The 22,270-nt window shown below is 49.6% G+C and overlaps 1 protein-coding gene across 3 annotated transcripts in view; it reads right to left on the bottom strand.

Moving 5' to 3' along the window:
- Window positions 1-4,455: 4,455 nt before the first annotated feature.
- The window catches only part of CTNNA1 (catenin alpha 1), a 116,814-nt gene continuing 98,999 nt past the window's right edge, over window positions 4,456-22,270 (bottom strand). For all 3 annotated transcript variants that reach the window (XM_063168440.1, XM_063168442.1, XM_063168441.1), the window contains 7 exons: window positions 19,446-19,646; window positions 18,265-18,416; window positions 15,746-15,856; window positions 14,114-14,295; window positions 13,265-13,370; window positions 8,005-8,139; window positions 4,456-5,560 (listed from right to left, as the gene is read on the bottom strand). In XM_063168440.1, coding sequence (XP_063024510.1) covers window positions 5,273-5,560; window positions 8,005-8,139; window positions 13,265-13,370; window positions 14,114-14,295; window positions 15,746-15,856; window positions 18,265-18,416; window positions 19,446-19,646 — 1,175 coding nt within the window. In that variant the 3' untranslated portion in view covers window positions 4,456-5,272. The remainder of the gene's footprint in view (window positions 5,561-8,004; window positions 8,140-13,264; window positions 13,371-14,113; window positions 14,296-15,745; window positions 15,857-18,264; window positions 18,417-19,445; window positions 19,647-22,270) is intronic.

Genomic DNA, 22,270 nt, shown 5'->3' with positions numbered 1-22,270 from the left:
TCCCACACTGTGTGCCAGTAACTTTGTTACTAAAATACATTGGGGCGTGGGGAATGTCTTGATTTGGTGGCATACTGCTGGAAGAACAGAGGTGCACAGTGGAGGGAACAAGCTGGGGCTCAGCTGGGGAATTTGGGATTTGCAGAAAGGGAACAAGCAGTGTTCCCAGGGGAGCCATGCTTGTGTCACTCCCAGGAGGGGATGTTTGAATGTTTGAATCCCTGCACTTCCTCCAGGCCTGGCAGAACCCAGCTGGTCCCTTCCACCCCCAGCCCTTGCAGGGCTCTGCCATCACCAGGGATGGGCACAAATGCCACCAGATCCATCCCCACCCGTGACCCTGGAACCACCAGGCTTTGTGCTCAAATATTTGAGGCTCCCTTTTACAGTGTGACACTTGTCACTGTTAAGTAGCAGGGCTAATTATAACTAATTTTTGATCTTTCTCTTTTTGGGGTTTCAGGCTGTTTTGCTGGCATTAATTTTTTTTTTCTATTTTTATCTGAAATGCGTTTTCCAGCCAGCCTTGCTAAGGCTTTGCTTTGTAGGTTTAAAAAAAAATTAAATCTGATGGTAACAGCCAGGATAACCATGGGAAGGGGCTTTTCTGCTGGAAACCCGAGCCTCTGGAGCGGTGCCAGGTGAATCAGGGATCCAGCAGAACTGGAGGGGATCAGCACAGGGGTTTTTCAGCCCCTGCCTAGCTTTGTCACTGTGTCACAGCTGCATTTAAGGTGGGGATTGTCTAACACCTCCTTAGGGAATGAGTCAGGCAGAAAACCACCAGCAGCCCTCCCTGTCCAACCCCAAAGCCCCACTTGCTCTTCCTTTAAGTCTTAAACCTGACAAGTTTTTGAGCAGGGGCTCACTGGGGATGCCTGTGCTGGCCCTGGTGCTGGAAAGGTGCCCATGGGCCTCCAGGGCAGCTCAGGAGGGAGCAGGTGATGGCTCCTGGTCAGTGCCACTCACTGCCAGCCCTGGGATGGCAGCAGGGAGTGCCCAGGAAGGGCCTGGTGACCCCCTTGGGCTGTTTCCTGCACACACCGGCAGGGTGACACAGCCAAGGACGTGGAACACTCAGAGGAGGCCAAAAAGTGATAACAAATAACAATTTCTTGGCAGTGCTGCTCCTGAGGCACTGGGCCCTGGCAGGGCACATTTGGGGCAGAGGCTGTGTGAGGTCTTGGGCAGTGCTGGCCTCAGGGACCCCACACCCACACCCCGAGTCCCCCTGCCCAAAGGGCTCCAGCCCTGCAGGGGGGTCAGGAGCCCGAAAGGGGTGGCCAGAGGGAACCCCTGGGCTGTAGGCACCCCCTCTCTGCAGCTCCTGCAGCTCTCAGGGGTCATGTCCAAGCACGGGCAGTGCAGATGGGTGGTGGCCTGGGGAGGTGGTGACGGCTGTGGAACATTGGGAAGCACCAAGAGCTGTGCCACGGGCAGCCCTGGCCAAGGCTCAGCCTTGGGGCTGCTGCCCATTCCTCTGTGTGCGTGGCCATGTGTCCCCAGAGGCTCACAGAGAAGTGCAGGCGAGCCCTGGGCTGCTTTCCCTGGCCATAAATGCCAGCCCAGGCCGGTGTCCCCACTAATGGCAGCTTTGTGTCCCAGATGGCACTGCTGGTCCACAGCCCGGGGTAATGACGGGGCTGCTGCAGCTGCCTGCTCCTCCCCCGGCAGGGCCAGGGCCAGCCCTGCCCCAGCCCCTGTGCAGAGCCGGCCCCGCTGTGCTGGGAACCCCCCAAATTCCTGCAGGGCTGGAGGGGCCCGGGGTGGGGGATCCTGGGGCAGATGGAAACCTTGGGTAGGGCTCACCAGACCCCCTCCCAGTGCAGGTCTGGGATGGGCACTTCCATACTCAGTTCTGGAGCTAACAGGGCCCCCCCATTGCTCCAGCTTCAAGAGGGGATCAGGCGTTAAGCGCTGCAGTCACACAGGTGGCCAGGCCAGGAGCAGCTCCCACTCCTTCCCCTGCGCCCACCGGGAGGGCTGTGCTGGCCCAGCCTGAGCCCTCGGAACCCGGGCACCCTTTAGGCAGGGAGTGGATCAGAGCAGAGCCCGCGGGCTGGGTCTCCCTGGACACTCCCCAGCCCTCGCCATCCGCAGCACAGGCGGCGCCTGAGCCCTCAGCACTGCAGCAGCTGATGTGCCTTGATGGGTTTTTCCTTTTCTCACCCCTTTGTTGGGGTTTTGAACGCACTCGTCCCTCCTCACCCTCTCTGATCTCCTCAGTTTTGTGTCTGAGGTTTGGCTGCCGTGGCCTGGTTGGGACCCAGCACCCGTGTAAGCAAACACAGCTCGGGGTGCCCCGGCCCTGCTCCAACACATCCCAAAGGCGCTGGGAGCAGGCAGAGCTCGGAGTGGGAAAGGCGCTCATTAACGGCCATTAAATCGTGGCACGGAAACTTCACACACAATTAAAGCGGCATAAATTCAACGTGGCTCCATTCACCGCGGAATTGAATTAAGAGCACTTGAAATCTGGAATAAGACGTATCTCCTGAGGATTTAATGTGGTTTCACTAATACACTTTAGAAGATAATGTGGGTTCATCTTCCTGAGATCCCTGCACTGCCAGGTCTGCCGGGCTCTGGCACGGACCCAGCAAAGCTGCTGTCCCTTTGCACTGCAAAAAAACCCAAACCCAAAAATCTTCAAATCGCTGCAAAACCCCCCAAAACCCCTCTAGCAAGTACTCCGGCGTGTTCCAGGCGGTGCCTGGGGAGCAGCCGTGGGGAGCTGCCGGGTAGGGAGGGGAATCCTACAGCCCTTCCCTGCCCAAAGCCACGGCGGGTCCCCCCATCTCCACGGAGGGCCGGGAGTTGGGAAGGTGGGGAGTTGGGAAGGTGGGGAATTGGGAAGGTGGGGAATTGGGAAGGTGGGGTTTGGCTCCTCGCTCACCCCCGGAGCTCTCCCCGCCCGTTCGCTCCCTCCCGAGCCGAGCATCGTCCTCCGGCAGCGAGAGCGACAGCACGAGCTCTTCCCCAGCGCTTAATTACATGGAGCAGTAATTACTGTAATTCTCTCCAATTGGCTCCCTAATAAAGTCACAGCTTCGCTGGCGGCCGGACCCCCTCGCCGGGCCGCGGCTCCAGCGCCGCTTTCACACGCAGGGCTGGAATTCCCTGACTCGGGATCGGCGCTTCTGGGTTTGGAATTCCTGAACCACCCGGCTCTGGTGGCGGTGCCGAACAGCCCGGAGGGGCCGGGATGAGGAACTGCCCTGCCCCGGGATCTGCCGCTCCCCAGCCCCGGTGTCACCACCACGTCCCCAGCTAAACTGGGAAACTGGGATTTCATGACACAAAATCCCTCCTCTTCTAAGGGGACAGGTGGTGTCTGCTGCACTTCTGAACGCAGCAATTAAGCGTTACACCAATAATGATTCACCTCGATGCCCTTCTCTGCTCCAAACCCAAACGCAATTCCCAGAGGAGCAATTCTTGGGTACAAAGGAAATGTGAGTTGAGGTTTTTTGGCCTCCTGTCCCCATGGCGTTCCTGCTGCTCCTGCACCCCTGGGGCTGTAGCTCTCACCAGGGGAACCACTTTTAATTTCTTGGCACTCAGTGTTTGTAGCACAAATTAAACGAAGATGTATTTAAAAGATAAATAAGCGTAAACTTGTCTGCACATCTTAATAAGGATTATTTTTTAAAGTGCATTAATAGATTGTACTGGTGGGAGGCATCAGATGTACTCCCTAAACAGCTCAGGGAATGTCACCTTTAAGACAATTCCAGGAGGAAAAAACTCTCTATTGTATAAATTCAGTTAATAATTATCTCTAAAAGAAGACCTATAGCCTGTTAACCCCCAAACGGCAGTGGAGCACAGCTCCCCCTCTGAGCCTGTTTACATGTTAAGGGTGTATGAAAATATCCTATCATTCCACTGTTTAATAGCTGTACTCAAGAGGCTAAAATGCTTGAAAACATAATACATTTGGCAAAAACATCTCAAAAACTATTTAGCTTAATTATGATCAGCATTACAGTAACATGACAGCAATAACCTTAATACAGTAAATTATGAGCTGATTGAGATAAATAAAATTATAATATTTCAGTGCCAAGGTTCAGCTCTAAAATGGAGCTGCATTTTAGACATTGACTCCAGCCCAGGCTCTTCCAGCTCCACAGGAATAGGCACCACGGTGCTGCCCCGTGCAGGCACCACTTCCCTGCACTCCACTCGACTGGGACGTGTGAAACACGCTGAAATTCATAAAATTTAAATAAGACAGTGAAATTATACCTTGTAGCTATAGTTATCACAAATAATGTACAGTCTAAATTGCAGCCTGAGCAAACACGATTTCCTGGGTGCCTCTGGAAGCCCAAGGCAGGATGCAGAGCAATTATGAGGAATGAGCACAAAGCTGATTTGCATCTGAATGGCGAGGGGGGGCCGATGGGCGGGCTGGGCCCAGCTCCATTCACAGCACCACAATGCACCAGCTGGGAAAAGCAACTTTATTAGTGTCCCGCAGCAAAATACATTAGTAATTGGTAACCAGGCATTACATTCCCGTCCGTGTCACGGAGCCATGGGCCGCCCCCGCCGGGGAGGTTCCCGCAGGGATCGGCCCCGGGGCTCCCCCGGCAGCTCCGGAGCGGTGCCAGGAGCACAAGGGAACCCCAGAGGGCTCCGGGGCAGCCCAGGGAAAGCAGCACCGAGCCCAGCTCCAAACACGATCCTCAGCAAAGCCCGGCCCAGGCACGGGTGTGGCGCTTTTCCAGCTGTTTTCCAGTTGTGCTCACACAGCCGGTGCCTGCTGCAATTTCAAACTCCTCTGATCTTGGCTCCCTCTCCACCCCCACAGCACAGAAACACTATCACATACAATACTTCCATTAATTTTTTTTTTTAGTAAAAAATCTATTTTTTTTTCTCTTGATCACCATGATAAACTGAGTCTCTGGGTATCACGATCGAGTATTAGTGTTAACCGTTAGTGTTACTGTAAAATCCTCTTTGGTTATAGAATATTTCATTTAAAGCAAGATTATAAAAACCAGTTTCCAGCTAGAAATCCACCCCTGTAATCTAAAAGCCATCTAAATTACCACACTTCTGCAGGCTGAAGATATACTGATAGGACTTAGAAATTTAAGTATCTCCCCAGGTAATCTAAACCAAGTTATCAAAATTATATTAAGTAAATACATTTGGAGGAATAGTAAATTTTTGAAAAAATCTTTAGGGTATTACAAGTAGAGTTCTGTAAGTAGCAGTAGTGGGCTAGAGAAAAACACCCCCGAGCCAGAGCTCTCCTCTAGATACTCTCCATGGCCTTGAACTCGCTGAGGGCCTGCACGGGGTTCACGTGCTTCTTCTGGGATGCCCTCTTGATTTTCGTCTGGGTCTCGTCCTGTTTCTCCCTCTTGACCAGGGGTTTCTTCTCCGGAGCCTTCATCTTCCAGGAGACGGCCGGGAGGTTGAGGGAGGCCATGCCCTGGGACTTCTGGTACTTGGTGGACGCCACGTAGGAGGCCTTGACCGTCTGCACCACGGCGTTCATCAGGTTCTTGGCTGCCTGGATCAGGGACATGGCACTGTCCACCTGCCAAGGGACACACAGTTACCACCATGGAACCCCCAAACACAGCCTTACACTGACAGCACCACAGGCCTGGGGTAAAACCACTTGAAAACTGACTTATATTTTTCCTTTGAAACCTGAGGCCCCCAGCTTGAGGCAGGGTTTTTTTGGATGCTCAGTGGTTCCAAAGCTGACTTGTGCCACCAACACAAAAGCAGGGTATGCCCCCCTGTATGCATTTTCCACATCAATGGCAATTGGAAACATTTGTATTCTGCCCTTTGCTTTTGTGACTAAGATTTAATAGTTGCTTATTCTCTAATGAGATTAATAAAGCTGTAGTAATATCTTAATCACTGATAATAAATATTTAAATCGCTCTAGAATACTAAATTGTATTGGGAAGGAAGGAACACAACTGCATCACAGCCAGGCCTGGAGCCCTTTCCCAGCTGGCTCCTGATTTACAAGAGCATCAAAACAAGGAAAAACATGAATTTGTCAAAGCTGTAGGACACAGCAGGGACAAAGAGCTGAGACCAGGGCTGGGTGGAAGAGAGAGGGGAGGAGCACTGTGGTGACCTCAGCTGGGACCCCCTTCCCCAGGGGCCAGTGTCCTGCTCTGGGTGGGATCCCCAGCTTGTCCAGGCCAAATGGGCTGGGACAGGGGTTTGATCTGGGGCAGGGTTTGGTTCTGGTGCCTTTCTAGGGCACTGTCCCCTCCCTTCTACCCTACTGTGCCCCAATTGCTACCATGGCACCTCAGATCCTCTGGCAAAGCCTCTGTGCTCTCCCCTCCTCCTCATGAGCCTGGAAACCACTGTGCTGAAGTGTCTCCAGGAATCCTCAGAGCAGCAGGGATCATTCAAGGCCAGGAGAGCAGGGAGGTGCTTTTCTGAATGACCTGACAGACCCTGCAGGTGCCAGCTCTGCCCTCCTGGGCCCTGCTCTGCTCTCACAGCGCTGGGGTGCAGGGACAGGGCATCAACACTGCACAGAACCTTCCTTTCAGAGTGCTGATGCCTCTGCACTGGCTGAGGTCTTCATCTGATTATCCCATGGAGCTCAACACTGCTGCTGGCAGCCCTCAGCCCCAGTGGACAGGCTCAAGGAGAAGGGATAAAACCAGGAGATCAGGCTACAGATGCCAGGCTGTGCTATCACTGATTTATGGCAGGGGGATGTAAATCCTGGAGGCACTGAGTAACTGCAGTGAAGCCCTGGAGTACGTACTGCTGCACAGTAACACATCTCCTGCTTTGACAGCACCATGCCTTCAGCCTGCCATGAACATCAACAGCAGCACATCCCACCACAGCCCCTGGAGCTGCTCTGGGGGCTGGAAAGGCAGCAGGGGGGGCAGCACACCCCCATCACCCCCAGATGGGCTCAGTTTGTGCAGGGATATCTATTGCTGACTGCTCCTGCTGCTGCTGCGGCCCCAAAGCTCTCCTTCCACAGCTCTCCCTGGTTTTTGGGGGAAATCTGTGCTACTAAGTTTAAGCAACTGAGATATCAAACAGGGTTTCACTGGAAAGTATCAGTGGTAGAGGATGTCCAGGGAAGCTGTGGCTGCCCCTGGATCCCTGGAAGTGTCCAAGGCCAGGCTGGACAGAGCTTGGAGCAGCCTGGGACAGTGGAAGGTGTCCCTGCCATGGCAGGGGGGTGGCACTGGATGAGTTTTAAGGTCTCTTCCAACCCAAACTGTTCCATGATTCTGTGGTATCAAAATGGCAGAATGTGGGAAGTTTCTCCATTTGCTGCTCAGGGAGCAATTCTGGACTATCCAAGGGCCAATTCTGTCCCTTCTTCCAACCTCCTTCCTCAGTCCTGACATGGCAAAAGCACCAGAAGTGACCAAACGTGCCTATGCAGGGCCAGGTAGAGTATGCCAGAAGAAATTAAGGATTTAGCTCCACTTCCCTCCCTCCAAATATCTGCAACACAGAATCCTCTTAGGAGGCAGCATTTCATGAACTACAGTGAAAAAAATTATTTGCAAAGTAATGGCTGGAATAAGGAAGCAAGCTGGCCTGGGGCAGCTTCCAGCTGTCAGAAACCAGAGCAGGCACTAAAAATCCCTGCACTCTTCAGGGCACAGCCGTCCTGAAATATTAACACCTCTGGAGTGTTGCAGGACCCCAGCATGTTCCAAGGCTGTGCAGAGACATGGGGCAGGTTTGACTGTGCTGATAAGGTGACTTAACCTCACTAAGAGTGAAAAGCAGTCTGGAAAACAGATCACACAGAGGTGAAGTGAATCTGTCTACAAACACTGTTGAATAAGGACATGTGAAGTCTGTATTTTCCCAGCAAGTGTTGCTCCCCAGAACAGCGAGGCAGCAACACAAACCTGGAATGCTCCAGCACCTCCAGTCTGTGTTCCATGGGGCTGAACACAAAAGCTCACATGAATAACCCGTGGGAGCAGAGCTGCCTGAGGGAGGCAGGTGTGCTGTACGTACCCCGGAGACGACGAGCTCCCCGCCCAGGTTCTGCACCTCGGCCTTGACCTTGCTGCAGATGTTGAGCTGGTGGCAGTAGAGCGCGATGCGCTGCAGGTAGGCCAGCAGGTCCTGCTTGCACGCCGAGTCCGGGCACTGTGGGTGACAGGGGCAGGGTTGGGCATGGCCAGACACACTCCAGGCACCTCCCCTGGGGCAGGGGATGGGCTGGGACAGCGCTGCCCTCCCTCCCTCCCTCCCTCCCTGCTGAGCCCGGGCTTTGAGACAGAGGCACCTAAACCCAGCAGCCACGAGCAGGGGCAGCACTGCGCAGGCTCCTTCCACTGCCCTTCAGCAGCCCTCCCAAGGAGGAGGAAGAGGAGGAACAGAAGGAAGAGGAAGAGAAGGAGGACCATTTACCCTCCCCAGAGCAGGTCTGTCAGCTGTAGAAGGTCCTTCCTGTACTGCACAGGACACAGCAGCAATGGTCTGACACCCAAGATCCCCAGCTGCAACTAGCAGGCGTTACCAAGTCCTTCCTCAATCCTCAATCTTAAGTATTCCAAGCTCAAAAGTTATAAACCCAACAGCAACTCAGTTACATGCAGCAAACAGAGATTTTCCTGACTTCTGCTCCCATCTTGTAGCAGTGGGAAAAGCAGGTTCCTCACCAGGCACAAAATGACATTTAAGGTGCTTGCTGCAGCACTCATCCGTAACAGAAATGTAACTTTTTCAGCTTTGCACAAAGGCTCTGCAGGAGTCCTCTGTGCAATTTGGGAGGGTGGCATTTTCTGGGACAGAACTGAAGAATGAGCCACGGATGAGCCAGGCTCAGGCTGGATTTCCAGAGCAGAGGGGAGCCCAGCTGAGGAGCAGCCACGGTCCAGAGCAGGCTCTGTAGGACACAAAGGCTGTGGGAAGGGTTCTGCTGCTCTCAGCAGCCCTGCAGCCCCTTTACAGCACTAGTGGGGTGCCAGCAGCAGCTCCCCCATGGGCCACCTCAGCCCAGGGGCACCCCACATGCTCACACACACACACACACACACAACACCTACAGCTTCACATCCATGTGATTTACATCACACTGGGTCACACCCCACGTTGCTTCAGCCCTGCTCTGAACCCCAGAGAAGCATCACTTGTACCCCACAGACAGCTCCTGTTCCACGGAAATGGCCACTCCTCATCTCATCTCATCTCCCCACCCAGCACCCACAGGCCTCCTGGACAGATCCACCACCAGCCTCCCACTGACCCTCATCTCCTGCCCCAAGGCAGGCTGCACTGTGCCCAGCACTGTTTCAACTGGAGCAGTGGAATTCACCCAGCATTATCCAGGGACAGGACTACACCCTGCAGGGATCTCCAGCCTCTGGACAGCTGCAGGCCATCCAGAGTGATTTAGGAGCTCTTTTCCACACACCCCTGTTCACAGCAAAATCCCATTTTACCTAAGACCCTGATCCTGTGCAATGGACCATCTGATGAAGATGCATAATGGGCATGGCATGACTGAAAGATTAATCTTCAATGTGGCACCACTTCATTACCTAATGCCTCACTCCAGCTGAGGGTTGTTGCATTGGCCATGCAGCCTCTCCTCCCCTCTGAGGGCAGGGTAAAAATCCCCTCCTGTCTGTGAGCAGCAGGCTCTGAGCCCTGATTCTCCCTGCAGACCTTCTCTCCTTAGCTGTGAGATGGAAGCAGAAGCTCTTTTCTTTGTATAAAAGAGGAGCAGATCATGGTGCACACACAGGGATGTGCAAACATGGCCCCACTCACATGGAGGAGCATTTCCTTCCCAACAGCACTCAGTCTGCCAGAACAGGCATTTCCCTGTGCAGTGAAAGGACACTAACACATACATTTGTTTTTTTCCAGGGCCAGAACAAGAGGGTTTTGTAAGGCAAAGTGGTCTCTGTGCTGAGCAGAGGTGACTCAGGTGCTGCAGTGATGTGTCCACAGAGCTCACACACACACAGGGGCACTGCACTGGGAGATCTCCATGGCTTTATGGGCATCTGACCCCACCACAGACATCAAACCACCTTCTTAGTCCCAAGGAAAATGATGGAACACCCAAAGTAATTGCAACTCTCAACGTGGGCAGGCAGCTTCCATCAGTGCAGTGAAGCCCTGCCTAACATAGCAGCAAAGCTTGCAGGTTAATTTTTTAAGCTAATCAATATTAGTCAGCACTACAAGATGTTTAAGAGCAAGTCCACAAATAGCCCTGGCCAAAGAGCTAATGAAAAGCCCAAATTACCATTTTGGAAACTGCTCTCCATCTCCCAAAGAGCTCATCTAACACAGCAGTGCAGGGGCTCAGGGCTGACAAATGCCCAGTACAGCACATCAGGGGATGGCTCAACAATTCCAGCTCCTCTGTGGGGCTGTGAAACCCTTCAAGGAAAGCCTCTCAAGGCAGGAGGCTGCTGCACGTTCACCATCAGCTGAGGAAGGCAGCAAAACCTTCGTGGAATAGGAATCATCACTGGGCTGTGTGCATCAATGCAGTGTGAGATGGAAACCCAGATCCTCTCCTGTGTGTGCTATTTCTGCAGGCAGGATCGAGGACTCAGCTCAGAGACAGATGAGGTTTAAATGGAGATGTAACACGAGATAAAAAAGAGCATCAACAAAAGGCACTGCGGGTGCCTGCAGGAGCCCTGTCCTTTCCTAGGCAGAAGCACTCAGATAAAAATCAAAAACCCAAAAGGCAACAATTTGAACAGAATGATGACATTACTGGACTAACCCACAGCCAGAACCCCCATCTGCAGAGATGGATGGGTTCTCACAGCACAGCACAGCCCAGCAGGGAGTGCAGTGCAGATGGAAATGAACGTGTTGGGGGCCACCCCACCTTCCCAAAGCCCCCAAACCGAGCTGCCACAGACTCAGGGAAGGTTACTGGCAAAAGCTAAGGTCAAATCCAGGCTCCATCCCAGACACAGCAAACACCCCCACTTTCAGTTCCTGCCAGCCCAGCTGAGCCTGCAGAGAAGCAGAATCACCATTTCCCCTGTTTTTGCAGAGAAAAGGGGCAGGGGAAGACAGCAGAGCCCTGCTGGTGTGTGCTCATGGACACAGACCATCCCCAGTGGCTGCAGGGGAGAGCAGGGCTCTCCTTGGCAACCCCAGAGCTCCTTCCTGCCACTGCCTCTCCCTTGGGAATGGGCCCTGCTGCACCAGGAATTCCCAAGAAATGCCCCTCAGCCCTGGGTGACCTCTGGGCCCAGCAGGAGCTGCCAGCAGCTGTTTTGGGGAGGCAGCTCCACAGCAGGAGCTGTGCCAGCAGCTGCCACCAGCCTGTGCCCAGGGTCCCCACCCCAGCCCCCAGCAGGGACCAGTGTCCCCAGCACGAGGCTGCTGGAGCCTTTCACTGGAAGTGGGGCACCCCCTACCCTGACCCAGCTGCTTCTCATGGGGTGAATCAGAACTGATACAGAACTGATGTAACCTTGGCCTCCCACCGCCACAGAAGGAAAAAAACCTTTGGCTTTGCAGGTGTTCTGACACTGAAAAAAATAAATAATAGAGAGAACCCTTGCTGCAAATCATTGTCATCTGTGTTGTGCTCACAACTGTTCATATTCCCCTGCTCCCAGCAAGCAGCAGCTGCTTGGAGTGAGGGATGGAAACCTCGGGGAGCACCTGCAGCTGATGGCAGAACTGATCCCAACAGCCAGGGAATTCCTGGGACAGCAGCTCTGGGAGCTGCAGAGGAATGTGCTGCAGAAGGGCCTGATGGCAGGCTGGGAGCTGCTGGCACACGGACACGAGGGGTCACAGCTCTGCTGTCACCAGCACAGGACACAGCCCCTCCCTGTGCTCCCTCCTCCAGGGGCAGCAGCAACCAGGAGCTGCTCCTGCTCTGTAGCTGTCACTCTGCTCCACATTAACATGTTTCTAAAGAGTATGGAAGCACATCTAATGAAATATGCAGGCTCAAAGTATTAGCAGAGTATGGAGTCAGGAAAAAGCTATATTCTTGTCAAAATGACTAACTGTACAGTGCTGCTCATATTTATCTTCAAACATGTGCTTAATCTGTTACATTTTTAAGGACCTTACTGCTACTGAAAGTAGTTTTCTTTTATATTTTGAAATGGCTTGGTACAGAAAACCATATACCAACTTTGCATAAAACATGTGAATGAAAAAAAAAGAAAAGGCATTGTAAACCTTCAGCCCAAGCTCCCCTGAGACCTTGAACACAAACTGCTCCTTGCTTCATTTACCTACACCAGCAGCACACCTGGTTCTTGCAGAAACAAGGCTGTCAAAGTGCTGTAGCAAGGAAAGCCATTTGAAAAAACACTTATCAAATTTATCTCCCCATTGAACATTTCTCACTGCATCATTAATAAAGGAGGGTGTAGACAAGCACCTCTGAATGCAACATTAAGAGAGAGTCCTGCACTGCAATGATTTACTTTCAAAGTGACACTGGTTCAGTGAAAACCTTATAGTACACAAATTTCCATCCTGAAAAGGCCTGGAAAGCAAGTGACAACTGGGAAAACAAAGTTTAGCCCATGATCTCAGACTTAACCTCCTTGCATTTCAGAGTCTCTCTTGAAGGTGGAATATTATTATGAATGTTGATGTTTCCCTGCTATTTGGGTGTGGGCTGAGGCCAAAGGTGCTCTTGCTTGGCCCAGTTTCTAAGTGGCTCAGGACAGGCATTGCATAAATAATCCCCGAGCTGGCCATGCTCATTCACTCCTGTGAGAATTCCTGCCCAGCACTGGGACAGCACAGCCATGCTCAGGTCCCTGCAGGCCTTGCTCCAAGCCCTCATCAGCTCTGGAGTGAAAAACACCAGAGAGCTCTGACACCCTCCCCACTCAGCCTGAGGAGCAGCTGAAAATTGTTGATCTTACAAAGCTGCCTCAGCACCAGGATTAAAGGTGGTGCAACAGGCCAGGTGCCCCTGTGCAGGGGCTGTCCCTGCTGTCTGGGCTTTGGGAAGCACCAGGAGTGCTCTGGGTGTGCTGTGAGCCCAGCCTGGTCCTGCTCTGCCCCGGCTCTGTGTGACCTAAGCAGGGCTGGCACAAAATGCCAGGAGCCTGATTCCAGCCAAGGAGCTGCTGTGTCACTGCTCAGGGAGGCAGGAGAGCAGCTGGAAAGAACAGAAAGAACAGAATTTCCTAGCAGCAGATCTGAAAAATCAGTTAAAGACCCCAAAAGCCAACACATGTTCATCTGTTCATCAGCAGTACTGACAGGTCTCCTGCTCCCTGGAGCTGGAGGCTCCAGGACTGTGACTCACGTGGTCAGCAATGGTCCGGCCCAGCTTGTCCATCCTGGAGCCGGCCTCTGCGATCTTCTTGGCTGCACTGATCACATCTGACGTGTTCTTCAGAGGACCTTTTCCCCTGCAAAACAGAGCACACGCTCCCTCCTAGCACCAGGAAACCACAGCAGTGAATTCTGGGTCCCTTTCCTCATTCTGTCCCACACTGTGCTGGCAGTGACTCCCCACCCACAGGCTGGAGCAGTTATTACAGCACCTTCATTTCCAAGAGTTACCCCCTTTCTGCTCTTCCCCACATTTAGCTTAAATCCAGGAATAAAAACATCTTAAATTTTACTGCTTTCAGCAGTTTAATGATGATAAGAGATAACATTTTAGAAGACGGATTTGCAATTTTTATGGAATGGAACATGAAGTTTAAAAAACAGCGTTATAAAAAATCTGGTAAATTAATTTCAAAAGGCATCAAAAACCCTCTCTTTCCTCTGCCAGTAACTGTACTAGGAACTATTTCTGCAGTATGGCAATATTGAGAAGCCCATAGAATTTAATGCTGTAAAGAACTGAGCAAATATATATATATATATATATATATATATATATTCCTGGGGATAAGAATCACCCTTAAGAAAGAAAGAAAGAAAGACAGGCAATAACTGCTGTGTATCTGTAGATCAATTTAAACAGTTATTACCACCCAGCCACTACACAATAAAGCATCTCCCCAGTTAATATGCAGCTGGAACAGGGCACCATTTAAAAGAGATTATAAGAAGTGAGACTCTTAGGAGAACTTGCACCGTGTCTCATTGAAAGCCCAGCAGCCCAGGCAGCTGGGAGTGAGCACAAATTAAAAAGCCTCACCTGGTGAAGTCTGTCATTTCCATCATGATCATACACATCTGCTTGGCCAGGACAATGATGTCATTGCCACTGTCATCCCATTTTGACACTTCAGCATCCAATTTACTCTTTTCCTCCTGGAAGCTGGCGACCTGCTCAGCAATCTTGGCTTTCTGCTCTTGAGGGAGCTGAGCCATGATAGCCTGGAAGAGAAGAGTTTTCTCACATGGCCTCCTGCTGCCTTGTAGAGGCTTTTTGGAACATTTCACTAATAACCAATTTCAGTCATGTAGATGGGGGATAAAACTTTAATAGCAATCCTCTACCTAGAGGCTTTACATTTTGAATCAAAGTTTATACTCTTTTTAAAGAAAAAGTGCCCAGAAAGACAAGTTGACACTTAAAATATTGTCCTTTGCATGATAAAGCTGTTAAGACTCCAAACAAATTTGCCACATATTACCATCCCTCAAAATAAAACTGCATGAAGAAGGAGGACTTGTCTTTTACAGAAAATTTCAACGTTTTAAAATTAAGTTCCACTTGGGTATTGAGGATAATAAGAAATATTACCAGTCTCTTCCCTGCAAAAAGCTAGCTGTACTCTTTTGAAACATGTCTGCTGAGGAAAGAGTAAGTGAAAATAAAGAGTATGTGCTTACTCCCAAATAAAATCTCTCAGACTGGGTTTATAGCCTGTGTAAGACTCCATGGCCTTGCCTTCATAAATACTGGGAGCACAGATGCCTCCAGGAGCAGGCAAAAAGGAGCCTTTGGTACTAAAAATTCTCTGGCAGCAGCTGTGCTAAGAGGTAAATGAGCAATGCCTGCATTTAAATAGAAGGGGGTGAGGGTCCAGGCATAGAAAGTGCTTGTGCAAGGGAGGGGAGCATAAACACACTCCCAGCTGGTGAAATTCCCAAGCCAACGTGGCCCAGGTTTGATAAATAAGGTCTGGCCACTTCTTGCCTGGCAGGAAGAGCCTCCACAAAAAATCTGCCATGGCACTTTCCCAAGAGTGTAAATTGTTATTGATCCAGAGGGGCTGTGTCAAATAAAAGCAATAGGTAAGGCCTGGTCTTCCTTCAATGCAATTCAATGCACTGATTTTAGGGTTTCACCTCTTAATGATTATCTATGGCCTATCAATGCTTTCATTTTTGAGTCACAGGAAATGCAGTTAGTTGAAATGATTTCATTTCTGAGTTCCTCTCAATGTTGTCTTGATAAATGCTCAGTGACCAAACACACCAGCACGTGTGTGAGGCCACATTTTGGGAAGATTTTTTTCTCATAAAGTTAATGTTTGTCTGTTGAAAATAACATTAATCCAATGAGTGATCTGCCTCCTGCAGAAGCTCACTTGACTACAATGTCTGTGATATCAAAATGTGATGTAGTTTCTTGGTACTAAAAGGACTTTGATCTTTCAGAATACCCAAAATAAACCACAGACATTTCTCACATCCATCAAACCAATTGCATTTCACTCAACCTCCTTTCCAGGAGAATGCTGGAAACAAAAAATGCCAGTTTTCTGATCCAGCATTTTTATCATTCCCCCCCCCTAAATTTAACCTAGGTTTTCAAAGCAAGCTGAAGTGTTTCTTGAAGGCAGATCACACTTGGATAAAGCTGAGATTTGTGCCTTACCCTTGCACTCTGTCCAGCAATGAGCTGATCATCCTCAGTCTGGATGCTGGTTCTGCTGCGGACGTCGAAATCCTCGGTCTCAAAGTCAGAATCATCCAGCTCTTCAGGAGTCTGAGGAAAAAGCATTCAAGCAGAGTCAAACTACAGATTTCATGGCTCTGGAAACCAACAAGAATATTATTTTTCAAGCAGAGAGAATGGAAATCAGTGGGGGTAAAAATTATTCCATGTTTTCAACAAAAAGGTAAATACAGGGACTGTATCCATCTCTGAACACGTGTGATTTTATGTGCTTGACTGCTCCTGTTAAACACCATAGGGATCCCAGAATCACACAGCAGTCACTAAACAGCTGAGATTTGTTAGGACATTAATGCACTCAGCATCTGAAAGACAGAAAAAAGTTCTTGCAAAGCGAGCAGTGCTTTTGCAAGTTGATTAAATGTAAAAGCTTCACTTGAGATGCTGAAGCTGGAATTACACACAGCTCTAAGGGCTGGTTCAGAAGCACAGACAGTGTCTTCAGCACAATTATGAATCAAAGCATTGACTAAATTAACAACAGATAAAATATCTCAAAATTTATCCTTATCCCTTGGGAAAAGCTGAAAAATTTCAGCTAGTAAGGGCCAGCTTTTATGCTGTAGGCTAAACACATCTGACCTAGTTCCTGCTTGCCTAGGATTTATTTTTGCTACTGCTAGTCTGTAGCAGGCAAACTTTTTATAAAGCTTATCAAGTTTAAACAGCATGTTTGTCAAAATACTACATCTTTGCTAAAGTGGCACTTCATGACAATTCTCCAGAGCTGGGTCAGCAAAGAACTTCACTGATAGATGCAATAAATTGTGATTAACAGATAAGATGCAAATAAAGTCCCTGTTCTTTAGATTTTTTCCGTATGATTTGAATTTCAGACTTGTCTTCCACTACAGACACTTTGTGATACAGTGAAAATAGAGATGGACATGCAAAATAATTGCCAAAAAGCAAAGGTGAGTAGGGTGACAATCAAGACTTTGGGTTTTTCAGCCTCTTCTCCAGGCCCTGGAGAACAGGGTATACCCACAACATCAGCAGAGGGACACACAGTAAGAAGTAGCTCAGTGTATCAATATTAAAAAAAAAAAGAAATAGCATAAAGAAAACAGTTCTGCTGTACATGATTGTGTCTGTGACTCCCCTCTGCCCAACCCTCCCAAAGCCCAGGGACACACAAAGTGTAACTCTGCCTTTCAAGTGCCACCAAGGACAGAAACTCCTCTGGGGTGATGAGCCAAGCCCTGGAGAGATTTGGATGGCTCTTTTATCCCAAAATAAACTCTCTGGACAACAAGTGCAAATATTTTAACTTCCTTCTAGGTGCCTGCTGTGTGGCCAGGGAGCTGCTGTTGGCTGCTGGCAGTGGAGCTGTGGCTCCCTGGCCCTGGAGGGTGGCACAGGGCAAACCTCAGCGTTGCTGGCACTGCCAGCCTGGGTAACTGCTGCCCACTGGCGCTCCCAGCTCCCTGTCCTGACTAACAAGGGCTTCAGCAGGCAGGGATGTCCTCAACTACCACTGGCTGTCTATAAATCCTGAGCTTGTCTGAAAAAATTTCCATGGGGAGCACAGATGTGGTTGTCAGCTTTTCTCCTGGTTTTTCATCTGATCCTTTCTTTAAGCAGCAAACATGGAAGATGCTATTGCAATGGTTACTGTAATATCTTCTGGGGCTGTACAATTCTTGATTTACTGACCAACAAGCTGCATCTGCCATGGTCACCAATATGAAAGACCAAGACAGTTTCTCAAAGAAATACAATGAAAAGAAGGAAAAAGGAATAAACCCCCTATATTTGTCTTTTTTATATCTGGCTCCTGCCCATTTTTGCCCCAGTAAGATCCAAGAAATAGATCCATGGATGAGCTGCAATCAGAACTTCCTTTACTGAATCCCTTCAACCAACTGCACCCTTCTGTGTCTGCCAGAAATGAGGGCTCCCAAGTCACACCCACTGCAAGCACACAGGAGTCAAGGCCTCTGTGAGCTGCCCTGTTTACCCAGGTTAGCCAATTAACAAATTACATGCTCTACCAACTACAGACTGAACTCATCTCAGCTTCCTTTTGACTAACTAACATTAATTCTCAAAATTTACTTAATGAAGAGCTATTAGTTTTTATTTCTAAGCTCCAAACCATCAACAAGCATCTATAGCTCTGCATTAATTTGCTGTTGTTAACTGAAAGGTCACTGATTTTAGCACATTAACGAGCCAGGCATTACCATGAGATTACAAAAGATGCATGAAGGGTATTTAGCATCACAACTCGGGCCATCATCGATGCTCAGATCTGGTTAATGAATCTGAATCCAAAGGCACCGCTCAAGTGCTCCACAGCGATTAGCACATTTGAAGACTCTGAATGTTAATAGGAGCTAAATGAAAATGTTCTCCTGCCTGCTCTCCATTATCCCTGCGCTGTCAGTCGAACAGAGGCGGGGAAGGCTGTGGGAAGCTGGGGAAGTTGTGCTCACCCGGATCATCAGCACGGCTTTCCGGATGTCGCGGATGCCGTCGTACACGAGCCGCGAGGCGTCGATGAACTCGTTCTCGTCCATGGGCTGGGCAGGGTCGGAGCTCAGCGCTTCCACTGCAGCTTCCACCTGCTCCGTGAAGCGCGGCATGACTGCAGCCAGAGCACAGAGCCGGTCAGTGCCACCCCAGCCACCCTCTGCTGCCCACTCCTGCCCTGCTCCTAACTGTCCTGCAACATGTGCAGTCCTTCCACTGAAATCACAACATTTGGTACAGGAGGTGAAGTCATAATCCAGCCCCGTTTCTGCTTACGCTGCTGCTCTTTGGTGTTTTCCACTTGGACAGTGAAGTTTATCACACCCTTCTATTGGACAAGGAGAAAACACCTGGGGAAGCTCCTAGAAACTATGGGATCAAATATTAATTGTTTGTTTGATGTTTTGGGGGGAAAGAAGTCGTGCTAACATCAGGACACTCAAGTTTAAAAAGCACTGGAAGGGGGCAGGTTGCACTGCTGCATTTCAGTGACTCATGGTGCCCCAGGAAGAACATGCCAGAACCAGTTAGAGTCTGCTGTTTCTTCAGTGTCACCCTTGATTCTTCATCAAAGTAATTAAAGCAAAACCAGCAACGAGTGGCTGGCACTGAAGGAGCCAGAATCACCCCTCACCCTTATGGATGTCACCAGTAGTGCACAGGGAACACCCTGATTTGGTGTTTAGGCGTGGGGCACTACAACCTACAATGCTCTTCCAACAGCTCTAAAGATACTTTACAAAATTTACCCTAATTATTACCCTAAATTTATTCTGCTGGGGGAATGTGATCTTCCTTCTGGACCCGGAACAGCTGCAGAGCCTGTTGCAATACTGCAAGATGAGCACAGCACAACTTCCAAGCCTTCACTCACGCCTGGGACTCATTCCCAGTGTTTTTGCTTCCCACAGCCCAGTCCATGACAGCGAGCACACTCAGGGACACCTTGTGCACAGCTGAGCTTTAAGCCAGACAACACAGCAAAATCACACTTCTCACTTTGCAACAGTTTTGCAAACAACTCCCACTAATTTGCGTTACAGCAAATTGAGTCTAACAGATTTCACAGGTACACGGGTACCCAGCTGCCCACAAGCTTTCCAGCAACAGCAACTCAGGGCTCCGGGGAGCGAGCGACCCTTACCTGTGTTGGACAGTAGCTTGGTTGCCTCCAGCACCTTCTCCGTGTACACTCCGGGCTCGTAGTTGTCCATCTCCGAGGTGACCACGTGGATGACGCGGGCGGCGCGGCCCCGGATGGCGCCGGCCGTGCGGTCCAAACCGTCCACGTCCTTCTCTTGGAGAGCGATGACACATTTGTTTACATCTTCTAAAATGTGATTCTCTGGAGGTAAAAGAAGAAGGATTTAGATGGAAATGTTGTTTCTGTCACAGTCATCAGCGTGGCAATTGTTCAGGGTGGGACCTGCTCTACAGAAGCTCCATGGAGATGCTGTCAAGCATTAATGTGAAGGTCACAACCAGCAAAGAGCTGCCCTTCCACAGAAGGTGTCAAAAAGCCATCAATCCATTCACCAATTGGCTTCCACACTTCCTGCCCCTGTTTGTACTCGATTTTACCAAAACGAAAGCTGAGTTCTGCTGAGCTCTCCCCTGGTTCCTTTCCATATTTCTCCCCTGGACTGCCCCAGCCCTTATTTCAAATACCTGCAAACCACTCCCCTGCCAGTGCACGTGGGGTGATGGGCACCTCCCCAGCACCACACCTACTCCCCTCAACACTCCAACAGACACTTGGTGCATGTTTCCAGCTTCCTCCAGAGTGTTTTCCTACAGCCACACACATTCCATCAGAGCACATTACACCGTCAGTCGCCCATTCCCATCTGAGACACATAATGTATGCAGTGAATAATGTGGAAAGCATTCCAGCCACACAGCACTCACTGGCTGTTCAGAAAACAAACAAAAAAATAAAAGCAAGACCTCTGTTTGCAATTAGCTTTTTAAATATACTTTTTCTAGTTTTGTGAAGAGATATATTCCCTATTCATTGAGTACAAGAAGCCCAAAATGGGGAAAACCTATTAAGAGTTTTCTGAAGATGCCTTAAGAAATTGGGACCTTTATTTATGGAAAATTACCCTAAAGATCTCCCAAACTGTTAATACAGACTTCCAAACTCTGCTAGAGAACTCTTTAATGTACCAGGACTAATGTTTTGGTATCATCATCCAACACCAGCATTTGGGCTGCCTGGTAAGAAACCAACTTGGAAACATTTCTGCTCTGTCACTTAAAATAGTTTCCAGTGTTAATTACCATTGACTTAATCTTTCTACACTGCCAACCCGTGCAAGTGGCTTTTATTCCCTCTGCAGGTAGTAAAAGAGCCATTTTGCAAGTGTTTGTAGAGACAAGAAGCTCATAGTGCTGGCTGGGAGAGGATTTGGAGGAACTGCCTGAAAGGATTGCTGCGAGAAGTTACGCCTGATTTACATAAAATTAACACAGCCAGGTGCAATATTGTGAGACTTCAGTAAGTAACCTGGGCAAAAATTACACTTGTGAAATCCCTCTGAAGCAACTCAGCCTGAGCAGGTTCAGCTGAGGGCAGGATGTGGCCCTGAGAGAGCAAAGAGCAGGTTCATTAGTGATTTGACAAGTCAGTGAGCAGGCACAGGAGCCACGGCAAGCACAGAGGGTATTTAGAGAAGAGACAGCCCTGGGAGCTGCAAGAGCCCAAAGAAAAAGCTTCGGCGCCAGGCCAAAACACAGACTGTTTATTGCTTCAATTCCTAAATGAATAAATTAAGCCACAGACCATTTAAAAGCCTCTTTGGATTATCTGAACTTTAATAAAAGTCATGGACCAAATGAAGGTGAATATTTAAATGTCTGCTGATCATTTAATGCCTTTTGCAGATGTGAAGTGGCCAGGAAGTCCCTTCTAGAGGGAGATAACCCACAGGGCAGCTTGCAAAGGGCCCAGGGAAGTGCAGGACTGTCAGGTCTATCTGTTCTGGAGATATTTTCCAGCTGGATGATAACAGATAAGATCCAACACTGTGCAGAGTCCTTGTAAATACCCCAGTGCTCCCCATCCCACGGGCACACAGAGCATGGGCTCCCCACCAGCACCTCTGGGGATGGGAGAAGGCTGTCCCACATCCAAACCCCCCTGTCCTCCTGCTGAGCAGGAGAAACATCCCACAGCAACACAGCACAGCACAGGCAACAGCCAAGGGACTTGCCCCACCAAAATGGCTACAGGGAAAATGGTGTGGTTGGGCAACAAGGTAAAAGGAAAGGTATTTTTTCCATAGAAATGATTTTTAGACCAAACAAGGAAATACATTAAATTGTGAAAAGCTACAGAATAAAAAGTCACCCACGACTGTCAATCCTCAATCCACTCCCACCAAACACCTTCCACCTCCACCCACCTCCACATTAAAGGGATGAAGCAATGCTTTTCCAAACAACCCCAGCAGCTTCTGAGGGAGTCTGAGGGCTACAGGAGATCAAAATCAAAGAGGAACAGTCGGGAGATGAAGCCCCAGATTCATAAACACAGCTGTGCTTCTCTGCTGCACGTCCTGTGGAAGGTCTCAGAACCATTTCCATGCTGAACCTCTGCTGCCAAGGGGCACTGCAGGAGCCAGGCCAGGCAGCACATGGAGCAAGCACTGGGGACTTCCCACTCTTGTAAATACAGTGTTCATCCTGCTAATATTCACTGGGAGGCTCTTCAGAAAAAAACAGCTCCACTGAGATGGGCAATCTGTGGCATAAACCTCTGTCAGCAGCAGAGGAACAGAAGGCAGCAAATGGAATGGTTTTAAAGAGGGTTTCAAAGGAGATTCAGGTAATTTCAGAACATTGAATTTGACAATTACATGGTGCTATCAGCAACTGCTCTAAAGAACAGAGATAGTGGGCACACCAACACACCCAGAGTGCTTTGGGAAGGCACTGATAAGAGAGATAAGAATTACAGAAGGTACA

The sequence above is a fragment of the Melospiza melodia genome, chromosome 14, assembly GCF_035770615.1.
Source record: "Melospiza melodia melodia isolate bMelMel2 chromosome 14, bMelMel2.pri, whole genome shotgun sequence".
NCBI lineage: Eukaryota > Metazoa > Chordata > Aves > Passeriformes > Passerellidae > Melospiza > Melospiza melodia.
Note: the sequence above shows the minus strand (reverse complement) of the source record. Positions and strands in the feature narration are given on the sequence as shown.